The sequence below is a fragment of the Salvelinus alpinus genome, chromosome 1, assembly GCF_045679555.1.
Source record: "Salvelinus alpinus chromosome 1, SLU_Salpinus.1, whole genome shotgun sequence".
Lineage (NCBI taxonomy): Eukaryota > Metazoa > Chordata > Actinopteri > Salmoniformes > Salmonidae > Salvelinus > Salvelinus alpinus.
Window position 1 is genome coordinate 25,019,184 of NC_092086.1, and position 23,690 is coordinate 25,042,873.

General features: G+C 45.1%; 1 protein-coding gene across 3 annotated transcripts; it reads left to right on the top strand.

Moving 5' to 3' along the window:
* Window positions 1-12,294: 12,294 nt before the first annotated feature.
* hmox2b (heme oxygenase 2b) lies at window positions 12,295-23,676 on the top strand. 3 transcript variants are annotated; one of them, XM_071394856.1, is made up of 8 exons: window positions 12,295-12,442; window positions 13,219-13,368; window positions 15,899-16,033; window positions 16,430-16,547; window positions 16,993-17,205; window positions 17,507-17,782; window positions 20,569-20,698; window positions 21,014-23,676. In XM_071394856.1, the coding sequence occupies exons 3-8, from the start codon at window positions 15,951-15,953 to the stop codon at window positions 21,139-21,141; spliced, it is 948 nt and encodes a 315-aa protein (XP_071250957.1). In that variant the 5' UTR covers window positions 12,295-12,442; window positions 13,219-13,368; window positions 15,899-15,950; the 3' UTR covers window positions 21,142-23,676. The 3 variants fall into 3 exon arrangements, with proteins under 3 accessions (XP_071250957.1, XP_071250956.1, XP_071250958.1); XM_071394855.1 differs by having other exon boundaries at window positions 13,219-13,301; XM_071394857.1 differs by lacking the exon at window positions 13,219-13,368 and having other exon boundaries at window positions 12,312-12,442.
* The last annotated feature ends 14 nt before the right edge of the window (window positions 23,677-23,690 follow it).

Below are 23,690 nucleotides of genomic sequence, written 5' to 3' on the forward strand. Positions count from 1 at the left end.
AAGTACTTTGCTTTCAAGGAGCAGATTAAGGTGAGAAAGGGCTGGGTCGCATTCATTAGGCACCAAAAAAAATGACTGAAACAGGCAGAGAATACCTGAACTTAAGAAACAGTTGTTTTTGTTTTCTGTTGCAAAACCTTTTGCTACGGTGTACACTAATGAGTATGATCCTGGTTAGGGGAGTGGGTAAAGGATAATGTTGAGAATGACAGTTGCATGAGGGCTCAATAGCTGCTTTTGGACAGCGGGGTCGGGGCTAACCAGTGGCCAGCTGGTGCTTATCTCCTAAATTCTGGTTAACAAGCCAGTCTGCTTGTTGTTCTTCTCATCTGAGGTCGGTTCCTTAAAATGTATTATAGATTTAGTGAAAGATCAATTGGATCCCAAATATCCTGATGCCAGATCTGTTTGTGCAGTCTTTCCAAGTTTGACCAGCCTAGCTCTGTCGTCCCTTTTTAAGTCTTTTTGAGAAGACAATTCAATGCTGTCTGATACATATGTTTCCCCTTGTATGTTATTCATAAACAACTGTTTTTCATAGAATAGACCCGAAGCATACTTCCAAAGTTGTGGCAAAATGGCTTAAGGACAACAAAGTCAAGGTATTGGAGTGGCCATCACAAAGCCCTGACCTAAATCCTATAGGACATTTGTGGGCAGAGCTGAAAAAGCGTGTGCGAGCAAGGAGGCTTACAAACCTGACTCAGTTACACCAGCTCTGTCAGGAGGAATGGGGCAAAATTCACCCAATTTATTGTTGGAAGCTTGTGGAAGGCTACCCATGACATTTGACCCAAGTTAAACAATTTAAAGGCAATGCTACCAAATACTAATTGAGTGTATGTAAACTTCTGACCAACTGGGAATGTGATGAAATAAATAAAAGCTGAAATAAATCATTCTCTCTACTATTATTCTGACATTTCACATTCTTAAAATAGTGGAGATCCTAACTGACCTAAGACAGGGAATTTTTACTAGGATTAAATGTCAGGAATTGTGAAACTGAGTTTAAATGTATTTGGCTAAGGTGTATCTAAACTTCCGATTTCAACTGTAAATCTGTGGTGATGTTTTTTCTACCATGTTAGGGTCAGTACTCTGTGCTGATGTTTCTGCTGCCATGTCATAGCCAGTACTCTGTGGTGATGTTTCTGCTACCATGTCAGGGTCAATACTCTGTGCTGATGTTTCTGATGCCATGTCATAGCCAGTACTCTGTGATGATGTTTCTGATGCCATGTCAGGGTCAATACTCTGTGCTGATGTTTCTGATGCCATGTCATAGCCAGTACTCTGTGCTGATGTTTCTGCTACCATGTCAGGGTCAATACTCTGTGATGATGTTTCTGCTGCCATGTCATGGCCAGTACTCTGTGCTGATGTTTCTGCTACCATGTCAGGGTCAATACTCTGTGCTGATGTTTCTGCTGCCATGTCATGGCCAGTACTCTGTGGTGATGTTTCTGCTACCATGTCATAGCCAATACTCTGTGCTGATGTTTCTGATGCCATGTCATAGCCAGTACTCTGTGCTGATGTTTCTGCTGCCATGTCATGGCCAGTACTCTGTGATTATGTTTCTGATGCCATGTCAGGGTCAATACTCTGTGCTGATGTTTCTGCTACCATGTCAGGGTCAATACTCTGTGCTGATGTTTCTGATGCCATGTCATAGCCAGTACTCTGTGGTGATGTTTCTGCTGCCATGTCATAGCCAGTACTCTGTGGTGATGTTTCTTCTACTATGTCATGGCCAGTACTCTGTGGTGCGTATCGTGAGGGAGAAGATGCTGCGGACCGAGGCCTTCTCAGATCCTGAGCAGCTGCAGGCCTTCCTCAGCCAGCTCTATGTGTTCCTGGTGGACGAGATGCACGTCGCCCTCAACAAGGCAAGACACACACACAAACACACATCCTTGCTCACCCTTCCCAGTCCCACCATACATACATTTACATGACCAGTTCTTTCTTTCCATGGATTTCAACCTATTCCGTTCTTCCCTTCTCCCTTCCCTTATGTAGTCTCGTAAACCCGACCACGGGCAAAAACAGTGACTAGGATCTGGTTTCAATGATGGACTCTTTTGGTATAGAGGAACTACGTCACTGCCACTACTTTATCTGCTTTAATAAAATACTAAATAGTAGCTAGCAGGATGGAGATCACAGAGGTTATTGTGTGCATTTCACAAATGGCTAGTTTGCATCATCTATCTTAACTAAAACCACTGCAAAGGTTTTGCCTGTAAACTTTGGTTTTGAATCGCGACGTTCTGGCATGGCTGCCTTGTGATTTGTTGAGAGAGTCCCCAGATGTGTTGTTTTTTTGACATAGGCAGTGACGTAGTTCCTCTATACCAAAAAAGTCCATAATTGAAACCAGCCCCTAGTCACTGTGTTGCCTGGGTTGGGTGTTCATAACTCTCCCTTATGGGGCCCTGTTTGTAACATGCTATATTTGGTGAAATGTGCAATCGTTTGTGTCCACAAAATTTCTAAAAAAATACCAAACGGCCTTGCCCTTCTTCTCTCTCCAGACGTTGTCAGTGGATGCCCAGGAGACTCAGCCTCGCCCCCTGGTGGACTGTGCCCAGCTCGTCCACTTTGCCAAGGAGGCCCAGCTCAACGGAGACTACCAGCTAGCTGCCCAGTACTACCAGGAGGTAACAGAGTGTTGGAGGGGATCATTTTGGGCAAGGCAAAGTGCTGAAGCACTCATCTTAATCACATTCTGAGTAGTTACACACTGTCTGTCTGCACCACACACCTTGTGCTGCAGTCACTAGAGTGCCTGTGACAAAGCTATTGAATGTTTTCAACCATTGGACCTTTAGTTGTGACGGGAGGGATAAAACATCATAACAACGGACATTTCTAAGTATGGTTTTAGTTAGTTCAGAAAGGGATGTTCTAACCCTGTTAGTGAGCTTGGTTTGTTTGTGATGGTTCTCCCCCTGCAGCAGCTGACTCGTGACCGTAGCGACCCAGCCCACTGGTTTGACTACGGGGTGTTGTACATGCTGACGGCTGACTACCAGAAGGCTGAGGAGTGCTTCCACTACGCTGTGTCCATGGAGCAAACACACCTGCCCAGGTAATAAAGAAGGGGATAGTAACCTGGTTCAGCATTCAGTCTGGTTTAACCAGACTAGGGGAATAGAGGTCCATACTGAAAGCTTACATCCAGTGAAACCAGGAACTTGTCATTTGCATGTATACCTCTCATGGGATGAGGGCCCTCCTACAAGCCCTTTCTGGGGGTTTTCACCCCTGCACAATTTTATTTAATTATTTTATGTATTTTTCTTTTATGAGTAAATAAATGAATTACAGAGTCTAACTGAATTATATTCTCTGTCTGTCTGCAGTTTGCTTATGTGTGGTATCCTGGCAGAGATGGATGGACGCCTTGAGGAGGCAGAGACATTCTTTGAAGGAGCCACGTGTGTGGACCCGGCCAATGTGGTGGCCTGGACTCTGTTTGGTAAGAGATGAGAGCCAGGGAGGGAGATGCTAGCCTGGTCCCAGATACTGTATGTTTGTAACAACAACCCTAGGGTTGGCTCTACAGCACAAAGTGATCTAGGACCAGGCTGGAAACGCCTCTATCAAACACAAACAGATACCTCTGTCAGTGAACATCATCTAATCCCAAGAATTCAATAGAAAGTAACAAGGACACGCCATAATACTTTAGTAATCATTTATACGGTGTTACAATACTGGAATAATGTGTTGTAATAGAGCTGTTTGACTTTAGAAATATTGGTGTCGATTCTAATTCTTCAATTTGGAATCAATTGCGAGTCAGTTCCAAAAAATTTGCCATCCAATGGTGGTGACCATATTATCTGTGGTCACTGGTCAGGCCTGTTCTATGAGGGCCAGGAGAACTCCATCCAGACAGAGATGGCCTTCCTGGAGGCCACCAAGCAGCAGAGGGCAGCCCTGGTGGTCACCCCACCCTGCAGGGTGGAGACAAGGGTGGACTCACCAGACCTGGGGGAGGAGGAGCAGGAGGTGGCTAACTGTGAGTCGCTAACCATCAAGCCAGGTGAGCACTGAAGTGTAGCAGATGCAGTATCGCTAGCTGGTTAGCCGAGCGACAAATCGAGCATCGTGCAGTGGCGCCACCCTGCTTGAGACTAGACGTATTGTCAGCCTTGTTCAACCAAGACCATGCTTTGTGAGTGTGAGGTGTTGTTGTGCAAGAGGTCAAACTCATTTCTGTGATCTACTTTTTTTGGCTGTAGACGTGGATGGAGACACAGAAGCCAGTGTGGTGACCGGGTCTCAGAGCTGCCAGGACAGCAAGCCTGGGGAGGGATACAAGGGAGGTGCTGAGGCTGAACCTAGTGCCATGCGACACCTAGCAACCCCCACCAGACTAAACACCACCATCTATATGGAGACAGTGCAGTTCCTGCTGCAGAACAACGCACTACAGGTCAGCAACATGAGCACACACACACACACACACACACACACACACACACACACACACACACACACACACACACACACACACACACACACACACACACACACACACACACACACACACACACACACACACACACACACACACACAGCTACTAGACACACATGCTGTATAGAAGACTATGGATGTGTATACACTAAACCATGGCCCAATCCAACAGAAGATAATGAGTGAAAAACACATACAGTATGTTAGACTGGTGAGCTACTATAGCTCTGTATAATAGTATCTCTCTCACACTGTCTTCATGCTTATCACTCTTTAATTTGGCCAATATTCTGATACGAGATCTGTGCATCAGTCCAGACACATATTTGTCAGCCTTCCGTCTGTGTCCTGTGTTTGCTACAGATGGTAGATGATAAAAAGAGACTGCACGGTGATCCATGTGGTTTATTGTGCGTATGTTTCTAATCTTGTCCAATTCTGACCCTTTGTCCACAGATGGCCCAGAGAGCGCTGGCCCAGGAGCTCTTGTGTCCAGAGGGGGGTCTGAGCAGCTCCTACCACCTGGCCCTGGCCCGCCTGCAGCTGCTCAGGGCAGAGTACGGCAGCGCCGAGTCCAGCCTGAAGGAGGCACTCAACGACAGCTTTCAGGTAGAGCCAACAGACATTTCCAGCCCAATTCCCAGACACAAATTAAGCCTGGTCCAGGAGTAAAAAGCATTCTCAATGGAGATTCTCAATTGAAAGAGCTTATTAGTTCAGAACTAGGCTGAATCTGTGTCTGAGAAGCTGGCCCTTCAAGTTCAACTTTCAACTTTATTGTTTCAAAGGAAATTGGTTTTGCAGCAATTTGATGATAATCTGATGCTTCTAAATGGTTTATATATTATTCCATACAGGAATCAAATGTCTAACACATTAGTGGGATCCCTGCAGGAATTGAACCCACAACCTTGGTGTTATTAAAACCATGCTCTAACTAAGTGATCTATACAGGACCTGATTGCTATATTGTATATTCTGGACACGTATAGGACCCAGATGTATATTCTGGACACGTATAGGACCCAGATGTATATTCTGGACACGTATAGGACCCAGATGTGTGTATTCTGGACACGTATAGGGTCCAGATGTGTGTATTCTGGACACGTATAGGGTCCAGATGTGTGTATTCTGGACACGTATAGGGTCCAGATGTGTGTATTCTGGACACGTATAGGGTCCAGATGTGTGTATTCTGGACACGTATAGGGTCCAGATGTGTGTATTCTGGACACGTATAGGGTCCAGATGTGTGTATTCTGGACACGTATAGGGTCCAGATGTGTGTATTCTGGACACGTATAGGGTCCAGATGTGTGTATTCTGGACACGTATAGGACCCAGATGTGTGTATTCTGGACACGTATAGGACCCAGATGTGTATATTCTGGACACGTATAGGACCCAGATGTGTATATTCTGGACACGTATAGGACCCAGATGTGTATATTCTGGACACGTATAGGACCCAGATGTGTGTATTTTGGACATGTATAGGACCCAGATGTATGGGCGTTGTTTGGGCACATACACCACCTGACTGGGGAGTTTGGGAAGGCCCAGGAGTGTTACGAGAGGACCCTGGACTTTGTGACGGATGCCACAGACACACACCCCATCTACCTGCGCCTGGGATCCATCTACCTGCAGGAAGGGGAGGTGAGATGGACAGGGGGTGGGGGTCACACACACCACCTGGGACCTGAGAACAATGTATTTACTACTGGGGAATATTCAGGAGTTGGTAGTTGTTTTGGTGGAAACTGAACAATACATATTCTAAAAATATTAAAGTTACCCACTAATTAACTCCCTGTAATTAAGTCCCTAGGAGTGTGTGAGATTCATTGTTTTTGGTCTGTTAGTTTGACTCTGCACCTCGTCCACCAATTAGGTGTATGTCTCCAGCTCCTACCTACCGATGTGTGCCAACATGATTGAAATTAACACTTTATGTATTAACACTTAAGTTTCAGAGGGCGAAAACGACTTACCTGCGCGCCTGCAAGAGCTCCCCCTCCTGCCTCACCTGGCTGGGACTAGGGATCGCCTGTTACCGGGTAAAAATACAATTTCTACTCTTCCCAAGCTCCTCTAGAAATGATACTGCTCTTTTTGATTATGTATCAAGGATATATTTGTGTGTATGTGCATTTTTATTATTTATTTAACCTTTTATTTAACCAGGATAGTTAGGAATTAGGAATACGTTCTTAGTTGCTGTGTGTGTGTGTGTGTGTGTGTGTGTGTGTGTGTGTGTGTGTGTGTGTGTGTGTGTGTGTGTGTGTGTGTGTGTGTGTGTGTGTGTGTGTGTGTGTGTGTGTGTGTGTGTGTGTGTGTGTGTGTGTGTGTGTGTGCGCCCACACACAGCTAGGGGAGCTGACTGAAGCAGAGGATGCACTGACAGAGGCCAACATCCTGAACAACGGGAACGCGGAGGTGTGGGGTTACCTGTCTCTAGTTTGTTTGCAGGTGAGCATCCAGTCCATAGAAATAGAATCCATAAAACGGTTCTCCCAATTCAAGTCAATGATGGCCAGCCAGATTGCCAGAGTTTGAGGTTTCAAACCCTTTCTATGGATTGTGTTTCTATGATCCAAACCTTATGATGTCACCACCATAGAATGACATATCGAATGAAAGGATCTCTGTTGTTACATCTTGTTATGTGGGACTGAGTGCTATAGTATATACACAATACAGTATATAGTGTGTGTAGAAGGGGGCCAGAAGAGAATTGGCTCCTTTAGGGCCATGTACTGGGGTTTTTGACACAAACGAAGAGTTCAGGTGAAATCCATGTGTATTAACCCTCAAGTGTGTGTGTGTGGTTGTGTGTTTCAGACGGGCCGAAGACTTGAGGCAGAGCAGTCCTACAAATACGCCCTGAAGGTTGTTCCTCTCTGAATTGTTTCAAAACAATGTTATTGATATGTATATGCATTAAATGAAGTAATTGACTTTTATTTCACAGTTGAACTTCCAGAAAGAGGCAGTTCTTCGTGAGATCAAGGCACTCCAAGATCATGTTGGCTTTGGAAATCCATGTTTCTGAAGAACAACTGCCGGCACCATCAAGGATTTAGATTAAAAAACAAAGATGAATTGTAATTCTGGTTGGTAAATACCTAATGGTTGGCATCGCAAAGTGACTGAATTGTGGAAGGAATTACACATCAATGACTTGTACACTTGTCTCCATCTTCAGCTATATCTGATTAAAAGATGTTACTTTTGCATAATGTAGGATATAATATTGTGACACAACAAAGATGTGCAGATCCAGAGAGAGTATCTGTCCAGAGGTGGAAAAAGTACTAATTTGTCATACTTGAATTAAAGTAAAGAAACCTTGATGATAATGACTAAAGGGAAAGTCACCCAGTAAAATATTGCTTTAGTAAAAGTCTACAAGTATCTGGTTTTAAATGTACTTAAGTATCAAAAGTTTAAGTAATGCTATAAATCTAATTCCTTATATTAAGAAAACCAGATGGCACAATTCTTACGACAGCCAGGGTCACATCAACAATCAGACCCCATTCGCCACAATCACAATAACGCTTGAGTAATGTACAGTTTATAAGCTACTTCCTACTGCATATAGTATATTGTATTTGTCCAATGTGCCAAATACAACAGGTCTGGACCTTACTGTGAGATGATTACTTACAAGCCCTTAACCAACAATGCAGTTTTAAGAAAATACCTAAAAAAAGTAAGAGATAAGAAGAACAAATGATTAAAGAGCAGCAGTAAATAACAATATTTACTATATTCGCTATATACAGGGGGTACCGGTGTCCAGGTAATTGAGGTAATATGTACATGTTGGTAGAGTTCAAGTGACTATGCATAGATAATAACAGAGTAGCAGCAGCGTTCCAGAGGAGGAGGAGGAGGGTTGGGGGGGCAATGCAAATAGTCTGGGTAGCCATTTGATTAGCTGTTCAGGAGTCTTATGGCTTGGGGGTAGAAAGTATTTAGGAGCCTCTTGGACCTAGACTTGGCGCTCCGGTACCGCTTGCCGTGCGGTAGCAGAGAGAACAGTCTATGACTAGGGTGGCTGGAGTCTTTGACAATTTTTAGTGCCTTCTTCTGACACTGCCTGGTATAGAGGTCCAGGAAGCTTGGACCCGGTGACGTACTGGGCCGTACGCACTACCCTCTGTAGTGCCTTGCGGTCGGAGGCCGAGCAGTTGCCATACCAAGCAGTAATGCAACCCGTCAGGATGCTCTCGATGGTGCAGCTGTAAAACATTTTGAGGATCTGAGGACCCATGCCAAATCTTTTCAGTCTCCTGAGGGGGATTAGGTTTTGTCGTGCCCTCTTCACGACTATCTTGGTGTGTTTGGACCATGTTAGTTTGTTGGTAATGTGGATGCCAAGGAACATGAAGCTCTCAACCTGCTCCACTACAGCCCCGTCGATGAGAATGGGGGCGTGCTCGGTCCTCCTTTTCCTGTAGTCCACAATCATCTCCTTTGTCTTGATCACGTCGAGGGAGAGGTTGTTGTCCTTGCACCACACGGTCAAGTCTCTGACCTCCTCCCTATAGGCTTCGTTGTCGGTGATCAGGCCTATCACTGTTGTGTCATCGGCAAACTTAATGATGGTGTTGGAGTCGTGCCTGGCCGTGCAGTCATGAGTGAACAGGGAGTACAGGAGGGGACTGAGCACGGACCCCGTGTTGAGGATCAGCGTGGCGGATGTGTTGTTACCTACCCTTATCACCTGGGGGCGGACCGTCAGGCAGTCCAGGATCCAGTTGCAGAGGGTGGTGTTTAGTACCAGGGTCCATAGCTTAGTGATGAGCTTTGAGGGCACTATGGTGTTGAGCTGAGCTGTAGTCAATGAATAGCATTCTCACATAGGTGTTCCTTTTGTCCAGGTGTGAAAGGGCAGTGAGGAGTGCAATTGAGATTGCATCATCTGGGGATATGTTGGTGCGGTATGCAAATTGGAGTGGGTCTAGGGTTTCTGGGATAGTGGTGTTGATGTGAGCCATTACCAGCCTTTCAAAGCATTTCATGGCTACAGACGTGAGTGCTACGGGTCGGTAGTCATTTAGGCAGGTTACCTTAGTGTTCTTGGGCACAGGGACTGGTGGTCTCTGGCTGCGGAGAGCGTGATCACACAGTTGTCCGGAACTGCTGGTGCTCTCATGCGTGTTTCAGTGTTACTTGCCTCGAAGCTAGCGTAGAAGTGATTTAGCTCCTCTGGTAGGATTGTGTCACTGAGCAGCTCTCGGCTGTGCTTCCCTTTGTAGTCTGTAATAGTTTGCAGGCCCTGCCACATCTGACGAGCGTCGGAGCCGGTGTAATACGATTCGATCTTAGTCCTATATTGAAGCTTTGCCTGTTTGATGGTTCGTCAGAGGGCATAGTGGGATTTCTTATTAACGTCCATGTTAGAGTCCCGCTCCTTGAAAGCGGCAGCTCTACCCTTTAGCTCAGTGCAAATGTTGCCTGTAATCCATGGCTTCTGGTTGGGGTATGTACGTACAGTCACTGTGGGTACGACATCCTCGATGCACTTATTGATAAAGCCAGTGACTGATATGATGTACTCCTCAATGCCATTGGAAGAATCCCGGAACATATTCCAGTCTGTGCTAGCAAAACAATCCTGTAGTTTAGCATCTGCTTCATCTGACCACTTTTTTTTATAGCCCGAGTCACTGGTGCTTCCTGCTTTAATTTTTGCTTGTAAGTAGGAGGATAGAATTACGGTCATATTTGCCAAATGGAGGGTGAGGGAGAGCTTTGTGTGTGGAGTAAAGGTGGTCTAGAATTGTTTCCCTCTGGTTGCACATTTAACATGCTGATAGAAATGAGATAGGACTGTTTTAAGTTTCCCTGCATTAAAGTCCCCGGCATCTAGGAGCACAGCCTCTGGATGAGAGTTTTCCTGTTTGCTTATGGCGGTATACAGCTCATTGAGTGCGGTTTTAGTGCCAGCATCGGTCTGTGGTGGTATGTAGACAGCTCCAAAAAATACAGATGAAAACTCTAGGTAGATAATGTGGTCTACAGCTTATCATGAGATACTCTACCTCAGGCGAGCAAAACCTAGAGACTTCCTTAGATATCGTGCACCAGCTGTTGTTTATATAAATGCATAGGCCCCCGGCCCGTGTCTTAACAGAGGTTGCTATTCTGTCCTGCTGATAGAAAGTATAACCCACCAGCTGTATGTTCTTAATGTTGTCATTCAGCCACGACTCGGTGAAACATAAGATATTACAGTTTTTAATGTCCCGTTGGTAGGATAAACGTGCTTTCAGTTCGTCCCATTTATTTTCCAGCGATTGAATGTCAGCTAGCAGGACGGAGTGCAGGTTAGCCACTTGTCGCCTGATCCTCACAAGGCACCCTGATCTCTTTCTGCAAAATCTCAGTTTCCTTCTCCAGCGAATAATGGGGATCTGGGCCTGGTCGGGTGTCTGTAGTATATCCCTCCTGTCCGACTCACTGAAGAAGAACTCTTCGTCGAGTTTGAGGTGAACAATCGCAGTTCTGATGTCCAGAAGCAATTTTCGGTCATAAGAGATGGTAGCAGCAACATTATGTACAAAACAAGTTACGAAAAACAAACATAATAGCATGGTTGGTTAAGAGTCGATTACATATAACATATTACATATAGTAGCACATTTCGTTTAGTAACAAATAATATTTGGTAACACATTACATACAGTATAGTAACATATTACACATAGTAGCACATTACATATAGTAACACATTTTTCCCAGTTTTCCTGTTTCTAACTTGTGATTAAAAGCTGTTCAATGGAGTGCCTGTCATACTTACTTTCCCTTCCTCTGCGCCTTACAATGATTGTATTGATCACAAATCAGTCCATCCCCACCACCATGATAATCAGATCCATTGCACACCCTGCAGATTTTCTGGTAGTGATGATAAAAACAAGGAAATAAATAATCTGACATTGTCTTTTTAAAGAGCATCCACTGACAATTGATTAATTCAAAAATGAGACTCTCTTCAGTCCATTAATTCAATCGAACAGACTCACATTAATTTATACAAGTGAATGTAACTGTGACATTTAGTTAATGTGGCGCGCCATAGCGTGGCTAATTCAGTCATCCAAATCTCGTATTCTCTTTTCACATTGTTCCCAAGACTGCAATGCACCTGTGTTTTAGGGGTTGCAGCAGTGTGTAGGAGGGAGATTCCTAGATGTGAGAAAGTGCAGGAGGGCATGAGATGAAGGAATGTGTAGTATCGGTGGAGAAAGTTGTGCGGGTAAACTGTTGGTTGCTCATGGGGCTGGAGATTGGAGGTGTCTGGTGAGACAAAGGCAGGTTGAGGTCAGTGATTAACGTTAGTACAGAAAGTGTCATATGCTGAAGAAGTGAAGAGAGCGGTAGAGGAAGATGTGTACATGATGAGGTTTCTGTGAGTAGGCAGAGACCAATAAAGAGGGATGAGAATAATATGTGTTTCAGTGAGGTGGGTTTCTTGGCATTTATAGCCATGGTTGTGAATTGTACTGCAGAAATGGAACACAAGTCACAGAAAATAGAGGTTGTGGTGGCAGCTGCAGAGAAGTACTTGGGATTGCGAGGTTTTACTGCAGAAGACTTGCAGGGATGTTGAGTGGTAGTGTTCTGTCCTCTTAGACCGTTGGCCTGGAGTAGGATTAGATAAGGTTAAATAGTGGAATGGGGTGATGTTTTTTTTAGTGAGGGCTAATATTTGCCAGGGTAATTTTCCTTTTCCCCCAATTTTGTATTATCAGAGGTTAATGTAGGTAGGCTGTGACTGAACTCAAACTCCAGTACAGTAGATGACGGTGTATGCATCTAAAAGTTGGATGCGGTCAGCCAACCCACTCTCAAAGAAGAAGAATAAGCAACACTGCATTTCCTATGTTTTGAGCAACACTGAAGAAGAGCTCCGCAGAGTGCGCAGAGAAGGTAAGCTACTGTATGTTTATTCTCTATACAATAGGGGCAGAGTAGGATGCTAGATAACCCTATGTGAGTTATTTAGCTTTCTACAGCATCAAAACAATAAATTAGGCTATTCTAAGATGATTGACACATTGTCATCCTTAAGTAAATCACGTATCAACTGTTTAATTAGCTGGCGCTGGTTATAACACTTGTAAACTGTTTCATCCAAAGACTAGCAACTACTATACATAGATCGCTAGCATGGAACATGTCTAACAGCTGCCAGTTCAGTGCCTTGATGTCATGGGCTAAATTGTTGAACTAGCTAACTGCTCTGCTGGTGGTGGCTAGCTAAGTTCGCGTCTTTGTTACAACGTTAGCAAGACCAATCGACATTCTGATATTAAGTTAGTTAGCTTGCAATATTCCCTTGCCATATCCTCAAATGTAAGACGTATTTGATCAAATGCATGTAACTAACATTAATGTTGGAACAATATCATGGATACAACCAGAACTACTATTTGATACAGTTTACAGTTAGTTAGCTTGTAAACACAAGATTAACTGAACATCTAGCAATGTGTGTACTATGAGCTCCTTTGTCTGCCTCTCTGTGTAGTTCCAGGCCTCTTCATTGTTGACTTCCCTCATTACTATGTGAAGCGACTAGGGCCTCCTAATGCTAGGCCCCTGCTATGCTGTGCCAGCTATTCACTGTGTTGTTACTCGTGTGTCAGTGTTGCCAAAGTCACACACACATTCCCTTATCCCTTATCTCTGGCACTGTGAATAAGGTCACAGCTGAATCAACTGTCAGAGGACGTTTAACCAGTGACCACCAACCCCCCAAGACGACGACAACAACAACACATAATTGGTAAGAAAAGAGCATTGCCACTGCTTCCCCTGCCTGCATTGACGACTGCATCTCCCTAACTTATCTGGTAGGCATGGTGAACATGTGTTACTCATGTGGATTGTATTTATTATTTTTAGCCCCTTTTTCTCCCCAATTTTGTGATATCCAATTGGTAGTTACAGTCTTGTCCCATCTCTGCAACTCCCGTATGGGAGAGGCGAACGTCTGGAGCCATACGTCCTCCAAAACACGATGCTGGCAAGCCGTACTGCTTCTTGACCCACTGCTCGCTTAACCCGGAAGCTAGCCACACCAATGTGTCGGAGGAAACACCGTACAACTGGCGACCATGTCAGCATGCATGCGCCCGGCCCGCCACAGGAGTCGCTAGAGAGCGATGGGACAAGGACATCCCGGCCGGCCAAACCCTGCCCTATCCCGGGCGACGCTGGGCGAATTGTGCGCCGCTTCATGGGTCTCCCGGTCGCAGTTGGATCGAACCCGGGTCTGTAGTGATGTCTCAAGCACAGCGATGCAGGGCATTAGACCGCTGCGCCACTCGGGAGGTCTCTCATGTGGACTTGAAGTGGATTGAACTTGATATCATAAGGCACAGAAGCTACGTATAATTGTCATATTTATTGTAGTAGGCTGCTCCTGTTACTGAAGTGACACTGATCTGAAAAATCTCAGGTGTTTATGTAGAGCTTATTCTATAGATCTAGCCTAACCTGTGTTGTGGGCTGATGTTCTGCTGGTCATAACTAGGCTACGTGTCAACAAGACATTGGATGGAGTGTCTCTGTTTGAAATGCTGTTGTTCTGTTTAGGCTCTCTTCTCCTAAATGTAGAGATGTGTTTGAATTGGGTTTTACTTGTCACTAGGATATTAACGCATTATATAATATACCCAATCTTTTGTTTACACCATGAAGACGGTGTAGTCTTAGGCTACATGCAGAATAATATAGTCTTACTTGCAGAATAATAATGAACAATTTTTTTTGGCCCGCAGCAGAATAGAGTAGTAGACCCACCCACATTAGCCTAAGTGCTCTTCTGCCTCTTCCAAGAAAACCTTGCACAATCTTGGCACATGATACATTTTCAGGCAGCAATAACAAAGGGTACTGATTTGTGTGGCCAGATGTTCATTTCATGGACCCTTCTTGATGTTTTAATGAATGTAGCTTTAGCAAATAGTTGAGTTCATTACATAGTCATAATAAGTCAAAGAAATTGGCTAATTATGATGGTTTGGGTTGTCACTATGCCTACTACTATGCTTAAACCCTACCATATTAAGTTTATACAGGCATGAGCCGAGGATTCATCAGAAAATATATATACGCTGTCTGCTATTTTGTATCTGATATGATATGTTGTGCTGGGTTTGCACTAATTTCTGCACTTCTGCTCCTATTAAAGGGATAGTTTGATGTTTTTGGCAATTAAGCAATTTTGTCTACTTGCACTGTCACGGACCCAATTATAAACCGGGTGGTTCGAGCTCTGAATGCTGATTGGCTTAAAGCCGTGGTATATCAGACCGTATAACACGTGTGTGATATGACAAAACATCTTGACTGTTCTAATTATGTTGGTAACCAGTTTATAATAGCAATAAAGCACCTTGGGGCATAAGAGCAGCACTTAGCAATGGTATATTGACCATATACCACACCCCCTCGTGCCTTATTGCTTAAATAGAACGCAAATGCCATCTAGAATGTAAAGAGTTTCCTTGCTAGCGGGCAGACTCGGGGCATGTGGTTTCCATGACGATGAATATAATCAAACAGCTCTGTCAAACAGAGATCGCTAGCGAGCTACATTGTCAAAACAGCAATTATTACATTTGTTTATTTTCAGTTATCTGCATTTATGCCCATTGCAAGCATAGTATTGTAAGTATCATAACAATGTTAGCTATTATACAGAGGGAGAAATGTTTCAAGGTGGTGGCATTATTTGTACACTTATTATGGGCTAACTTACGTTAGCTAGCTAGCTAAAGTTCTACTGTTCTATGGTTTTGCTTTCTAACTTGGCTAATGTTATGTAAAGTGTTTTTCTGCGTTGTTGTTATTAAATGTTAGGTTTACCTTGTTATTGTTTGGAGTTAAGAAATATTTCCTTTCTCTATTTTCAGTTTCAGAAAAAAAAGCAGGACCCTCTCTTATGGATTTATTGGGCTACTGTTTATGCTAGCTGTCAAACTTTACTCCAGAACACCGTGAGGACAGCATAGTCAGAGGAGCATGCTGGCTGATCCCATAGACTTTCAGTCATTACACTCACGCTAGTTGGCAATTGCTCCATTAACACTAATTACCTTCAACTTCATTCAAACTGCATGCAGAGACATACAAATGACATCCATGAGTTCATCTGACTGGGTAAATGGAAACAATTGATTAGTTGTCAAAATCTCCAACTATCCCTTAAGACTCTATTGTCATGGACATCTGTTTTACAAAAGCACTACTTCTGTATCTATCTATCTGCACATACTGTATCTAGGCTATGTGGCTCTCATGTAAGCTACCCCACCCACTCAATAGTGGGTCCGTTTTGAATGTGTGGGTCTTGTTTTGGTGTTCTGTCTTTGGCAGAGACTGGCAAAGAGTGTGTCTGAGTGACAGGACCAAGCTGTCTGCAGAAAAGATGGAGGACTCTGTGAAGGCGGAGAGTGCCGCCGATGGAGGAGGCCTGGTGAATGCAGAGAAAGAGCCAGAAGACACTCTCAGGTATAGAAATCTGGGATGGTCTAACTTCACTTCAGTGCTATTTCTGAAAATGGATGGGGGCTGGGCAGTTTCTGGAAGTGAGAGGTCTCCTCTCTCATGTGTATGTTTGAGTGCCAGGGTGTGGGCAGGGTATGTTTCAGTTCTGTCAGATTTGGTCTGTCTCTTTTATTTCTGAGGAGAGTTGAAAACACTATGGGCTCTTTTCCCAGACATAGATTAAACCTTCTCCTGGAGTAAAAAGCATGCTCAATGGAGAATAGGCTATATTTATTTTTTTATTTTATTTTTTACAGAACTAGGATTAATCTGAGTTTGGGAAGCCAGCCCTATGGGTCATGTAGTTAGTGTGTGCCTCTAGTTTCCCATGCGGTGTCAGCCAGTGTGCCCTCCCCACAGCCCCACAGACCTTTCTGAACTGCTGGCTGCAGGGACCAAAGAGGTTCACGAGAAGGCGGAGAACACCCAGTTTGTCAAGGACTTCCTCAGGGGGCGCATCCGCAAGGAGCTTTTCAAGGTCAGTCTGGAGAATAGAGCAACCACTTAAGTCTTTTCTGAGACTTAGTACTGCTGCATTCACTGTCTTGAACATTATGCATAATCTGATTTATCCACAGCAGTCAGTTAAGGGTGTAGGCTTTTTGATCTAACTTTGACATCTTCACTTTGCAAACACTTTGAAAGATAATACTGTCAAGAATCGTGATGGGTCTTTCAGCACCACTGGTAATGAACATCCACTGTACTGAACAACAATATCCAGTAAGGCTTTAAAGAACATGAAGTGCTTTGACATCCTCACTTCGTGAGACTTTGCCAGGATACAGAGGGGATGTATCTTGAAAACGTGAATGTTGACACACACACAGTATTTGAGGGACTGTCAAACATGGATAAATGAAAAATATTTGCACCTAAAATGTTTGTTTTGGGGTAAAATTGTGCATCTCTCTCCCCCTCAGCTGGGCGATGTGGCCCTCTACTACACCTACGAGGCCATGGAGGAGGAGATTGAGAGGAACAAGGATCATCCTGACTTCTCCCCACTCTACTTCCCAGAGCTGAATAGACGTGACGCCCTGTCCCGCGACCTGGACTACTTCTATGGTGAGGACTGGCGGGAGCGGGTCAGCTGCTCGCCAGCCACGCAACGCTACGTGGAACGCATCCACCAGGTGAGTAACCCAGAGGTTAGAGAGGTGGACCGGTAGGAAGGTCGCTGGTCAGTCCCAGGCCGGACGATGAAAAAAGTGGGGGCTGAACTGGCTACTGGAGGGCTGCTGGTTTCAGATTCACATTACCACCATCCACTACCATTGTGCCTTCATGCAAGGCACTTCAGACCTAACACTACTCCATGGGTGCTCGACTGTGACTCCTTGTGCTGCTTCAATCCTCTGGTGTGTGTGTGTGTGTGTGTGGAGTCCAGGGGAGGTTGACAATACCAGAAGCCAGTGAAGTTGTATTTGTATTTAGGTGGGTCAGGAAGAGCCGGTCTTGCTGGTGGCCCATGCCTACACCCGTTACATGGGCGACCTGTCCGGGGGCCAGGTGCTGAAGAAGGTGGCCCAGCGGGCGCTGAAGCTGCCATCGACGGGCGAGGGCGTCTACTTCTACCAGTTTGACGGCATCCACAGCGCCAAGGCCTTCAAGCAGCTGTACCGGAGCCGGATGAATGAGCTGGAGCTGGACATGGCCACCAAGGACAGGCTGGTGGCGGAGGCCGTGCTGGCCTTTCAGTTCAACATGGAGGTGAGGAAGGGGAAGGGAAGAGAGAGATAGAGCTGGGGTTGATTCAAGAGTGAGACTGCTGCACCTGCTGGTGTGGTGGGTCTTCCAGTAAACGGAGACTGCTGCACCTACTGGTGTGGTGGGTTTTCCAGTAAACGGAGACTGCTGCACCTACTGGTGTGGTGGGTGTTCCAGTAAACGGAGACTGCTGCACCTACTGGTGTGGTGGGTGTTCCAGTAAACGGAGACTGCTGCACCTACTGGTGTAGTGGGTCTTCCAGTAAACAGAGACTGCTGCACCTACTGGTGTGGTGGGTCTTCCAGTAAACGGAGACTGCTGCACCTACTGGTGTGGTGGGTCTTCCAGTAAACGGAGACTGCTGCACCTACTGGTGTGGTGGGTGTTCCAGTAAACGGAGACTGCTGCACCTACTGGTGTGGTGGGTCTTCCAGTAAACGGAGACTTCTGCACCTACTGGTGTGGTGGGTCTTCCAGTAAACGGAGACTGCTGCACCTACTGGTTTGGTGGGTCTTCCAGTAAACGGAGACCGCTGCACCTACTGGTGTGTTGGGTCTTCCAGTAAACGGAGACTGCTGCACCTACTGGTGTGGTGGGTTTTCCAGTAAACGGAGACTGCTGCACCTGCTGGTGTGTTGGGTCTTCCAGTAAACGGAGACTGCTGCACCTACTGGTGTGTTGGGTCTTCCAGTAAACGGAGACTGCTGCACCTGCTGGTGTGTTGGGTTTTCCAGTAAACGGAGACTGCTGCACCTACTGGTGTGGTGGGTTTTCCAGTAAACGGAGACTGCTGCACCTACTGGTGTGTTGGGTCTTCCAGTAAACGGAGACTGCTGCACCTACTGGTGTGTTGGGTCTTCCAGTAAACGGAGACTGCTGCACCTACTGGTGTGGTGGGTTTTCCAGTAAACAGAGACTGCTGCACCTGCTGGTGTGTTGGGTCTTCCAGTAAACGGAGACTGCTGCACCTACTGGTGTGGTGGGTCTTCCAGTAAACAGAGACTGCACAATTGGCCCAGCGTCGTCCGGGTTAGGGCAGGGTTTGGCCGGGGTAGACCGTCATTGTAAATAAGAATTTGTTATTGCCTGACTTGCCTAGTTAAATAAAAATAGACGTTTAGTTTTCAGAGGAAGCCAGGCCACGTTAATTTAGTGTCAGAGGTAGGACCCATGAGTTTGGTTTCAGAGGTAGGACCCATGAGAGCTTGGTTTCAGAGGTAGGACCCATGAGAGCTTGGTTTCAGAGGTAGGACCCATGAGAGCTTGGTTTCAGAGGTAGGACCCATGAGAGCTTGGTTTCAGAGGTAGGACCCATGAGAGCTTGGTTTCAGAGGTAGGACCCATGAGAGCTTGGTTTCAGAGGTAGGACCCATGAGAGCTTGGTTTCAGAGGTAGGACCCATGAGAGCTTGGTTTCAGAGGTAGGACCCATGAGAGCTTGGTTTCAGAGGTAGGACCCATGAGAGCTTGGTTTCAGAGGTAGGACCCATGAGAGCTTGGTTTCAGAGGTAGGACCCATGAGAGCTTGGTTTCAGAGGTAGGACCCATGAGAGCTTGGTTTCAGAGGTAGGACCCATGAGAGCTTGGTTTCAGAGGTAGGACCCATGAGAGCTTGGTTTCAGAGGTAGGACCCATGAGAGCTTGGTTTCAGAGGTAGGACCCATGAGAGCTTGGTTTCAGAGGTAGGACCCATGAGAGCTTGGTTTCAGAGGTAGGACCCATGAGAGCTTGGTTTCAGAGGTAGGACCCATGAGAGCTTGGTTTCAGAGGTAGGACCCATGAGAGCTTGGTTTCAGAGGTAGGACCCATGAGAGCTTGGTTTCAGAGGTAGGACCCATGAGAGCTTGGTTTCAGAGGTAGGACCCATGAGAGCTTGGTTTCAGAGGTAGGACCCATGAGAGCTTGGTTTCAGAGGTAGGACCCATGAGAGCTTGGTTTCAGAGGTAGGACCCATGAGAGCTTGGTTTCAGAGGTAGGCCCGCGGTAGCTTGGTTTCAGAGGTAGGCCCGCGGTAGCTTAGTTTCAGAGGTAGGCCCGCGGTAGCTTGGTTTCAGAGGTAGGCCCGCGGTAGCTTGGTTTCAGAGGTAGGCCCGCGGTAGCTTGGTTTCAGAGGTAGGCTGTGGTAGTTTAGTTGCATTTCTCAGTATTGTATCATTTCTTTAATCATTTAATCTCAGTAACCAGCCACTGTATTGATCCTGTCTTTGGAGATTAGAGTCTTGTGCCCAGGGAAAATTAGGGTCTTTGGCCAACAGCAGATGGTTGGATTTGTGCTTATCACTGTAACCACTCTGCCAACTGGTTCTGAGAGCGTAGTCAGACAATGTGCCATCGCTCATATTTCAATTTCGAGTGCTCAGATATGATCATTAATTCACTTCCTCACATCTGGCTTCTGATTACATTACATGAATGTCAGATGTTGAACTTGATCATATTCTTATTACGGTTCTGCATCGGTTCTGCATCGGTTCTGCATTTCTTTGATCAGTGGCACCTCCTTAAGTGAAATATCACTCCTTTCACTCGCCCAGCGACCCAGTCACAACGTGAAACTGTTTGTGCTAAACTCTGGGTCAACACAATTCAGCTTACTGTTTCAGTTCAGAGATTGTGTTCATCAGGACACACAATATCAAACTGTTCCAAAGTGTTGTGAAAAAGAAAAATGAGCTTTCCTTATTGGACCTTTTCAGATGGTACCTCCCTGTTTGACCTTTTGTTCTGTTTTGTGTTGAGTGAACATGAACCAGTTGTAATCCCCTGTGTTTTGTGTGTTTGGTGTCAGGTATTTGATGAGCTAGAGGAGATGGGTAAGGATATCCAGGAGGAGGTCATGGACGCGGGCATGCCTGTTCACGGGGCCCACGGGACCGGAGGAGACATCAACAAATGCCCCTACTACGCCGCACAAATGGGTACGCTGACACACAACTCCTGTAGGCTCTGTCTGGAAACAAAGTGATTTGATCCAGAAAACCACCTGAAAGAAAGAGTTGTTGTGCCATGTTAGCAATACGTGGGCATTTAGAACCACAATACCCTTACCACACTGTCTGGCTGGCTTGGATATTTGCTTTTCACATTGTCCTTTTCCAGCATGGCTCCAGCAACTACAGTGCAGTGCAGTACTGCTTGGCCTGGCTTAGTGGTGTTAAAAATGGTATAAGAGTGTTTCACATGGTAATGTGGGAGGTTTGCTGACCGTGTTCTTTGTCCTCTGTCTATCTCAGCGGCCAGTGGGGGCTCGGCGTACGTCGGTCAGCTGGCCATGGCCGTCCTCAGACACCCCACAGGCCAGGTCCTATTCGCCGCTTGGGTCGCCGCCCTCGCCGGATTGGCTGCGTGGTACTTCATGTGATCCAGTCGTTGGCTGTCCTGCAGGAAAGGAGGAGGGAAAAACAGGGAGGGAATACAAGAATAATTGTTTTCTGAACGTTTGGATGAGAACCCATCCGTACCCAGACCTTGTAACCTTCCCCCCTCCTCCTCTCTAATTTTCTCTCTCTACTACCTCCCTCTCACTCTCCCTCCGTCCTGTATCCTCCCAGTATGGTTGGTCATATTTGTAGCTCTTAGAATCAGTTTAGAGCCATTTCTTTCAAATTCAAACCTGTTATAGGATTTATTTCTTCTTGAGTTGACATGAGATAACAATTGATCTTACTTGATTAGATTATAGTGTGATTTGTTGTCAGGTTGAAGTCTCTTTAATAATCCCAAACAATTGTATTATGGAGTGATGCAGTAGAGTTGGAGGGAAAAAACAGCTACCCTGCTATGACAAAAAAGCCTTTGTGGATTTTGACACTTTTAGGTTGCCATGGGGATTTGAAGGACTATATTCTGCTGTCCCCTGGGTGGCCCCACAAGCTGTCCATCAAACCAAAATGTAATCTTGAAAATATTAGAGCAGTGAGCCTTTGCTTGAAGTGGACTGAATTAGGTGCCAGTACTCTTTAATTAGGTGGTGAAACTGAACAAGTAGAACATTTGAGGTGCTGGCACTCCGTAGCGGTGAGCATCAGCCCAACTCAAACACTGCTGAGCCAGAAACAGTCAAAGTTACACGTTCTATGCATATGTTAATATGCAGATCTGGCAAAGTGTAGGAGTATTTCTGCAGCGCAGACTACTATCTCCTTGCGTGAGTAGGTTGAGCGACATATTTTTAAGTTTGTATTAATGGTTATGGGGGTGATGCTCTCTTGGAAGTAGTCCCAAGATTCGGTTACGGACAACACAGGCTAACTGACAGCAAGAGCACACTTTGTAGAAAGGTCTAGACTTTAAAAGGTTGACAACGGTTGTCACACATCACAATGTATTATTTTTCTCTTCTCTCCAAATGAATGCAGGCAGAACATTCCAACCTCCTGTGAAAAGCACACAGACAGTGAGTGAGTGACAGGGTGGACACTTTAGTTCTTGTTTTAGGATGGACGAGCAATATTACTATTAATCATTTCTGAAGTGTATTTTTTTGTTTTTGTTTTAAGCTATATTGAAATGTTGGACTTATCTAGTCCAGTCCCTTGTCCTTTGCTTTGCACTCAGGCAGTCTAGAGAGGAGCAGAGTGTCTGAAAACGGACACATCCGTCCTGGAAACGTATTGATTTTTTTTTACAGTTGATTTTCAGTATTGTTCTAGGCCTATGGACACCAGGTAGAGGCAGCGAATGTAATGGTCTGGGAGATAGGGTTGGACAGGTTAGATTGGTGAAGACAAGGTATCTCATCAGTCTGAATGGATAACATTTAAGACTTGAAAGCTATGCACCAACCTGATGAGGTTGAGCCATCGTTGTTTGGTTGTGGAGAAGGAGAACAATGTGTTGTGCAGGTGACCATAGGTTTGTATCTGAGGAATTATAAGGGCAATACAGTATTTAGCAGATCTTATTCAGGATTCACACTGACATCAACATTACATTCCTTGATTTGTTTGTAGTTTTAACATTGAAGACAGCAGTTTGCGTTGTATTCTATGCCTTCGCTTGAAGATGGAGAAGTTGTTAAAGGTCAGAATGCTGAATACCAAAGGTCAAGTTGCTGACATCACAGTTCATTATAAACAGGTTCTATGCTGTGTGTTCAGGTCTGTGGTTCTCTCCATCTCTGGTGTATTTGGTAGTCCTTGAATTCTTTGCAGGAGTTAGATGACGTATTAGGTGTTCAGTAGCCCTCCATCTGAGGTATTAACAAAACAGAATGAAACGGGAATTGTCTGGATTAGTCCTATAAGAAATATTAGATTTCCGTGGTAAAACATTTTGCCCTAATGAACATGACCCAGGTGTCATTATGGCTGTCCAGACCAGTCCAGAGCCTCATTAGTCATGTACGTGTTGGGTCTCAGGTTCATGTTAATGAAATTATATACATAAGAAACATTGCAAGACGTGTCATATTCTAGTTCAATGTAAATGCATTTTAGTATTTGTTTTCAGGGGATGGAACTGTTGCAGTATTTAGAACATTTTGAAGGAGTTCTGGAATGACCAGACCTGGGTTCATTAGGCACTAGACTGAAACAGGGAGGGACTAACTGGACTTGTCCAATTAAACTCTTCTGAAATGTGTGCCCTAATGAACACGACCCATAATCTCAGGTGTTGAGGTGTGAGTGTTGTTGGCAATGGAAGCCTAGGGATCTCAGTGAGTGCTTGACAGGCACACGTTGCGTGACTATTTCTTGCCTTGTCTGCTGTAACAGAAAGCAAACAGTAACCTTATTATCGAACCCATTAGTATTGTACAGTAAGTACACTGCAATCTAACTCAAGCTTTATCAGTGACTGACGATTTACTACAAATGTCACTGGTCTCATTTTGTGTAAGAAGAAAATCACAGGAATACGTTGTCTAGTAAAATAAATGATTGCATTTCCTGTATACTTTTGTCGTTA

What these genes read in the sequence shown, in the direction of transcription:
- hmox2b (XM_071394856.1), top strand. Translation starts at nt 15,951, where the DNA reads ATGGAGGACTCTGTGAAGGCGGAGAGTGCCGCCGATGGAGGAGGCCTG. An exon ending in ACGTGGAACGCATCCACCAG is followed by an intron (nt 17,206 to 17,506) that starts GTGAGTAACCCA and finishes ATTTGTATTTAG; the next exon opens with GTGGGTCAGGAAGAGCCGGT. An exon ending in CTACTACGCCGCACAAATGG is followed by an intron (nt 20,699 to 21,013) that starts GTACGCTGACAC and finishes TGTCTATCTCAG; the next exon opens with CGGCCAGTGGGGGCTCGGCG.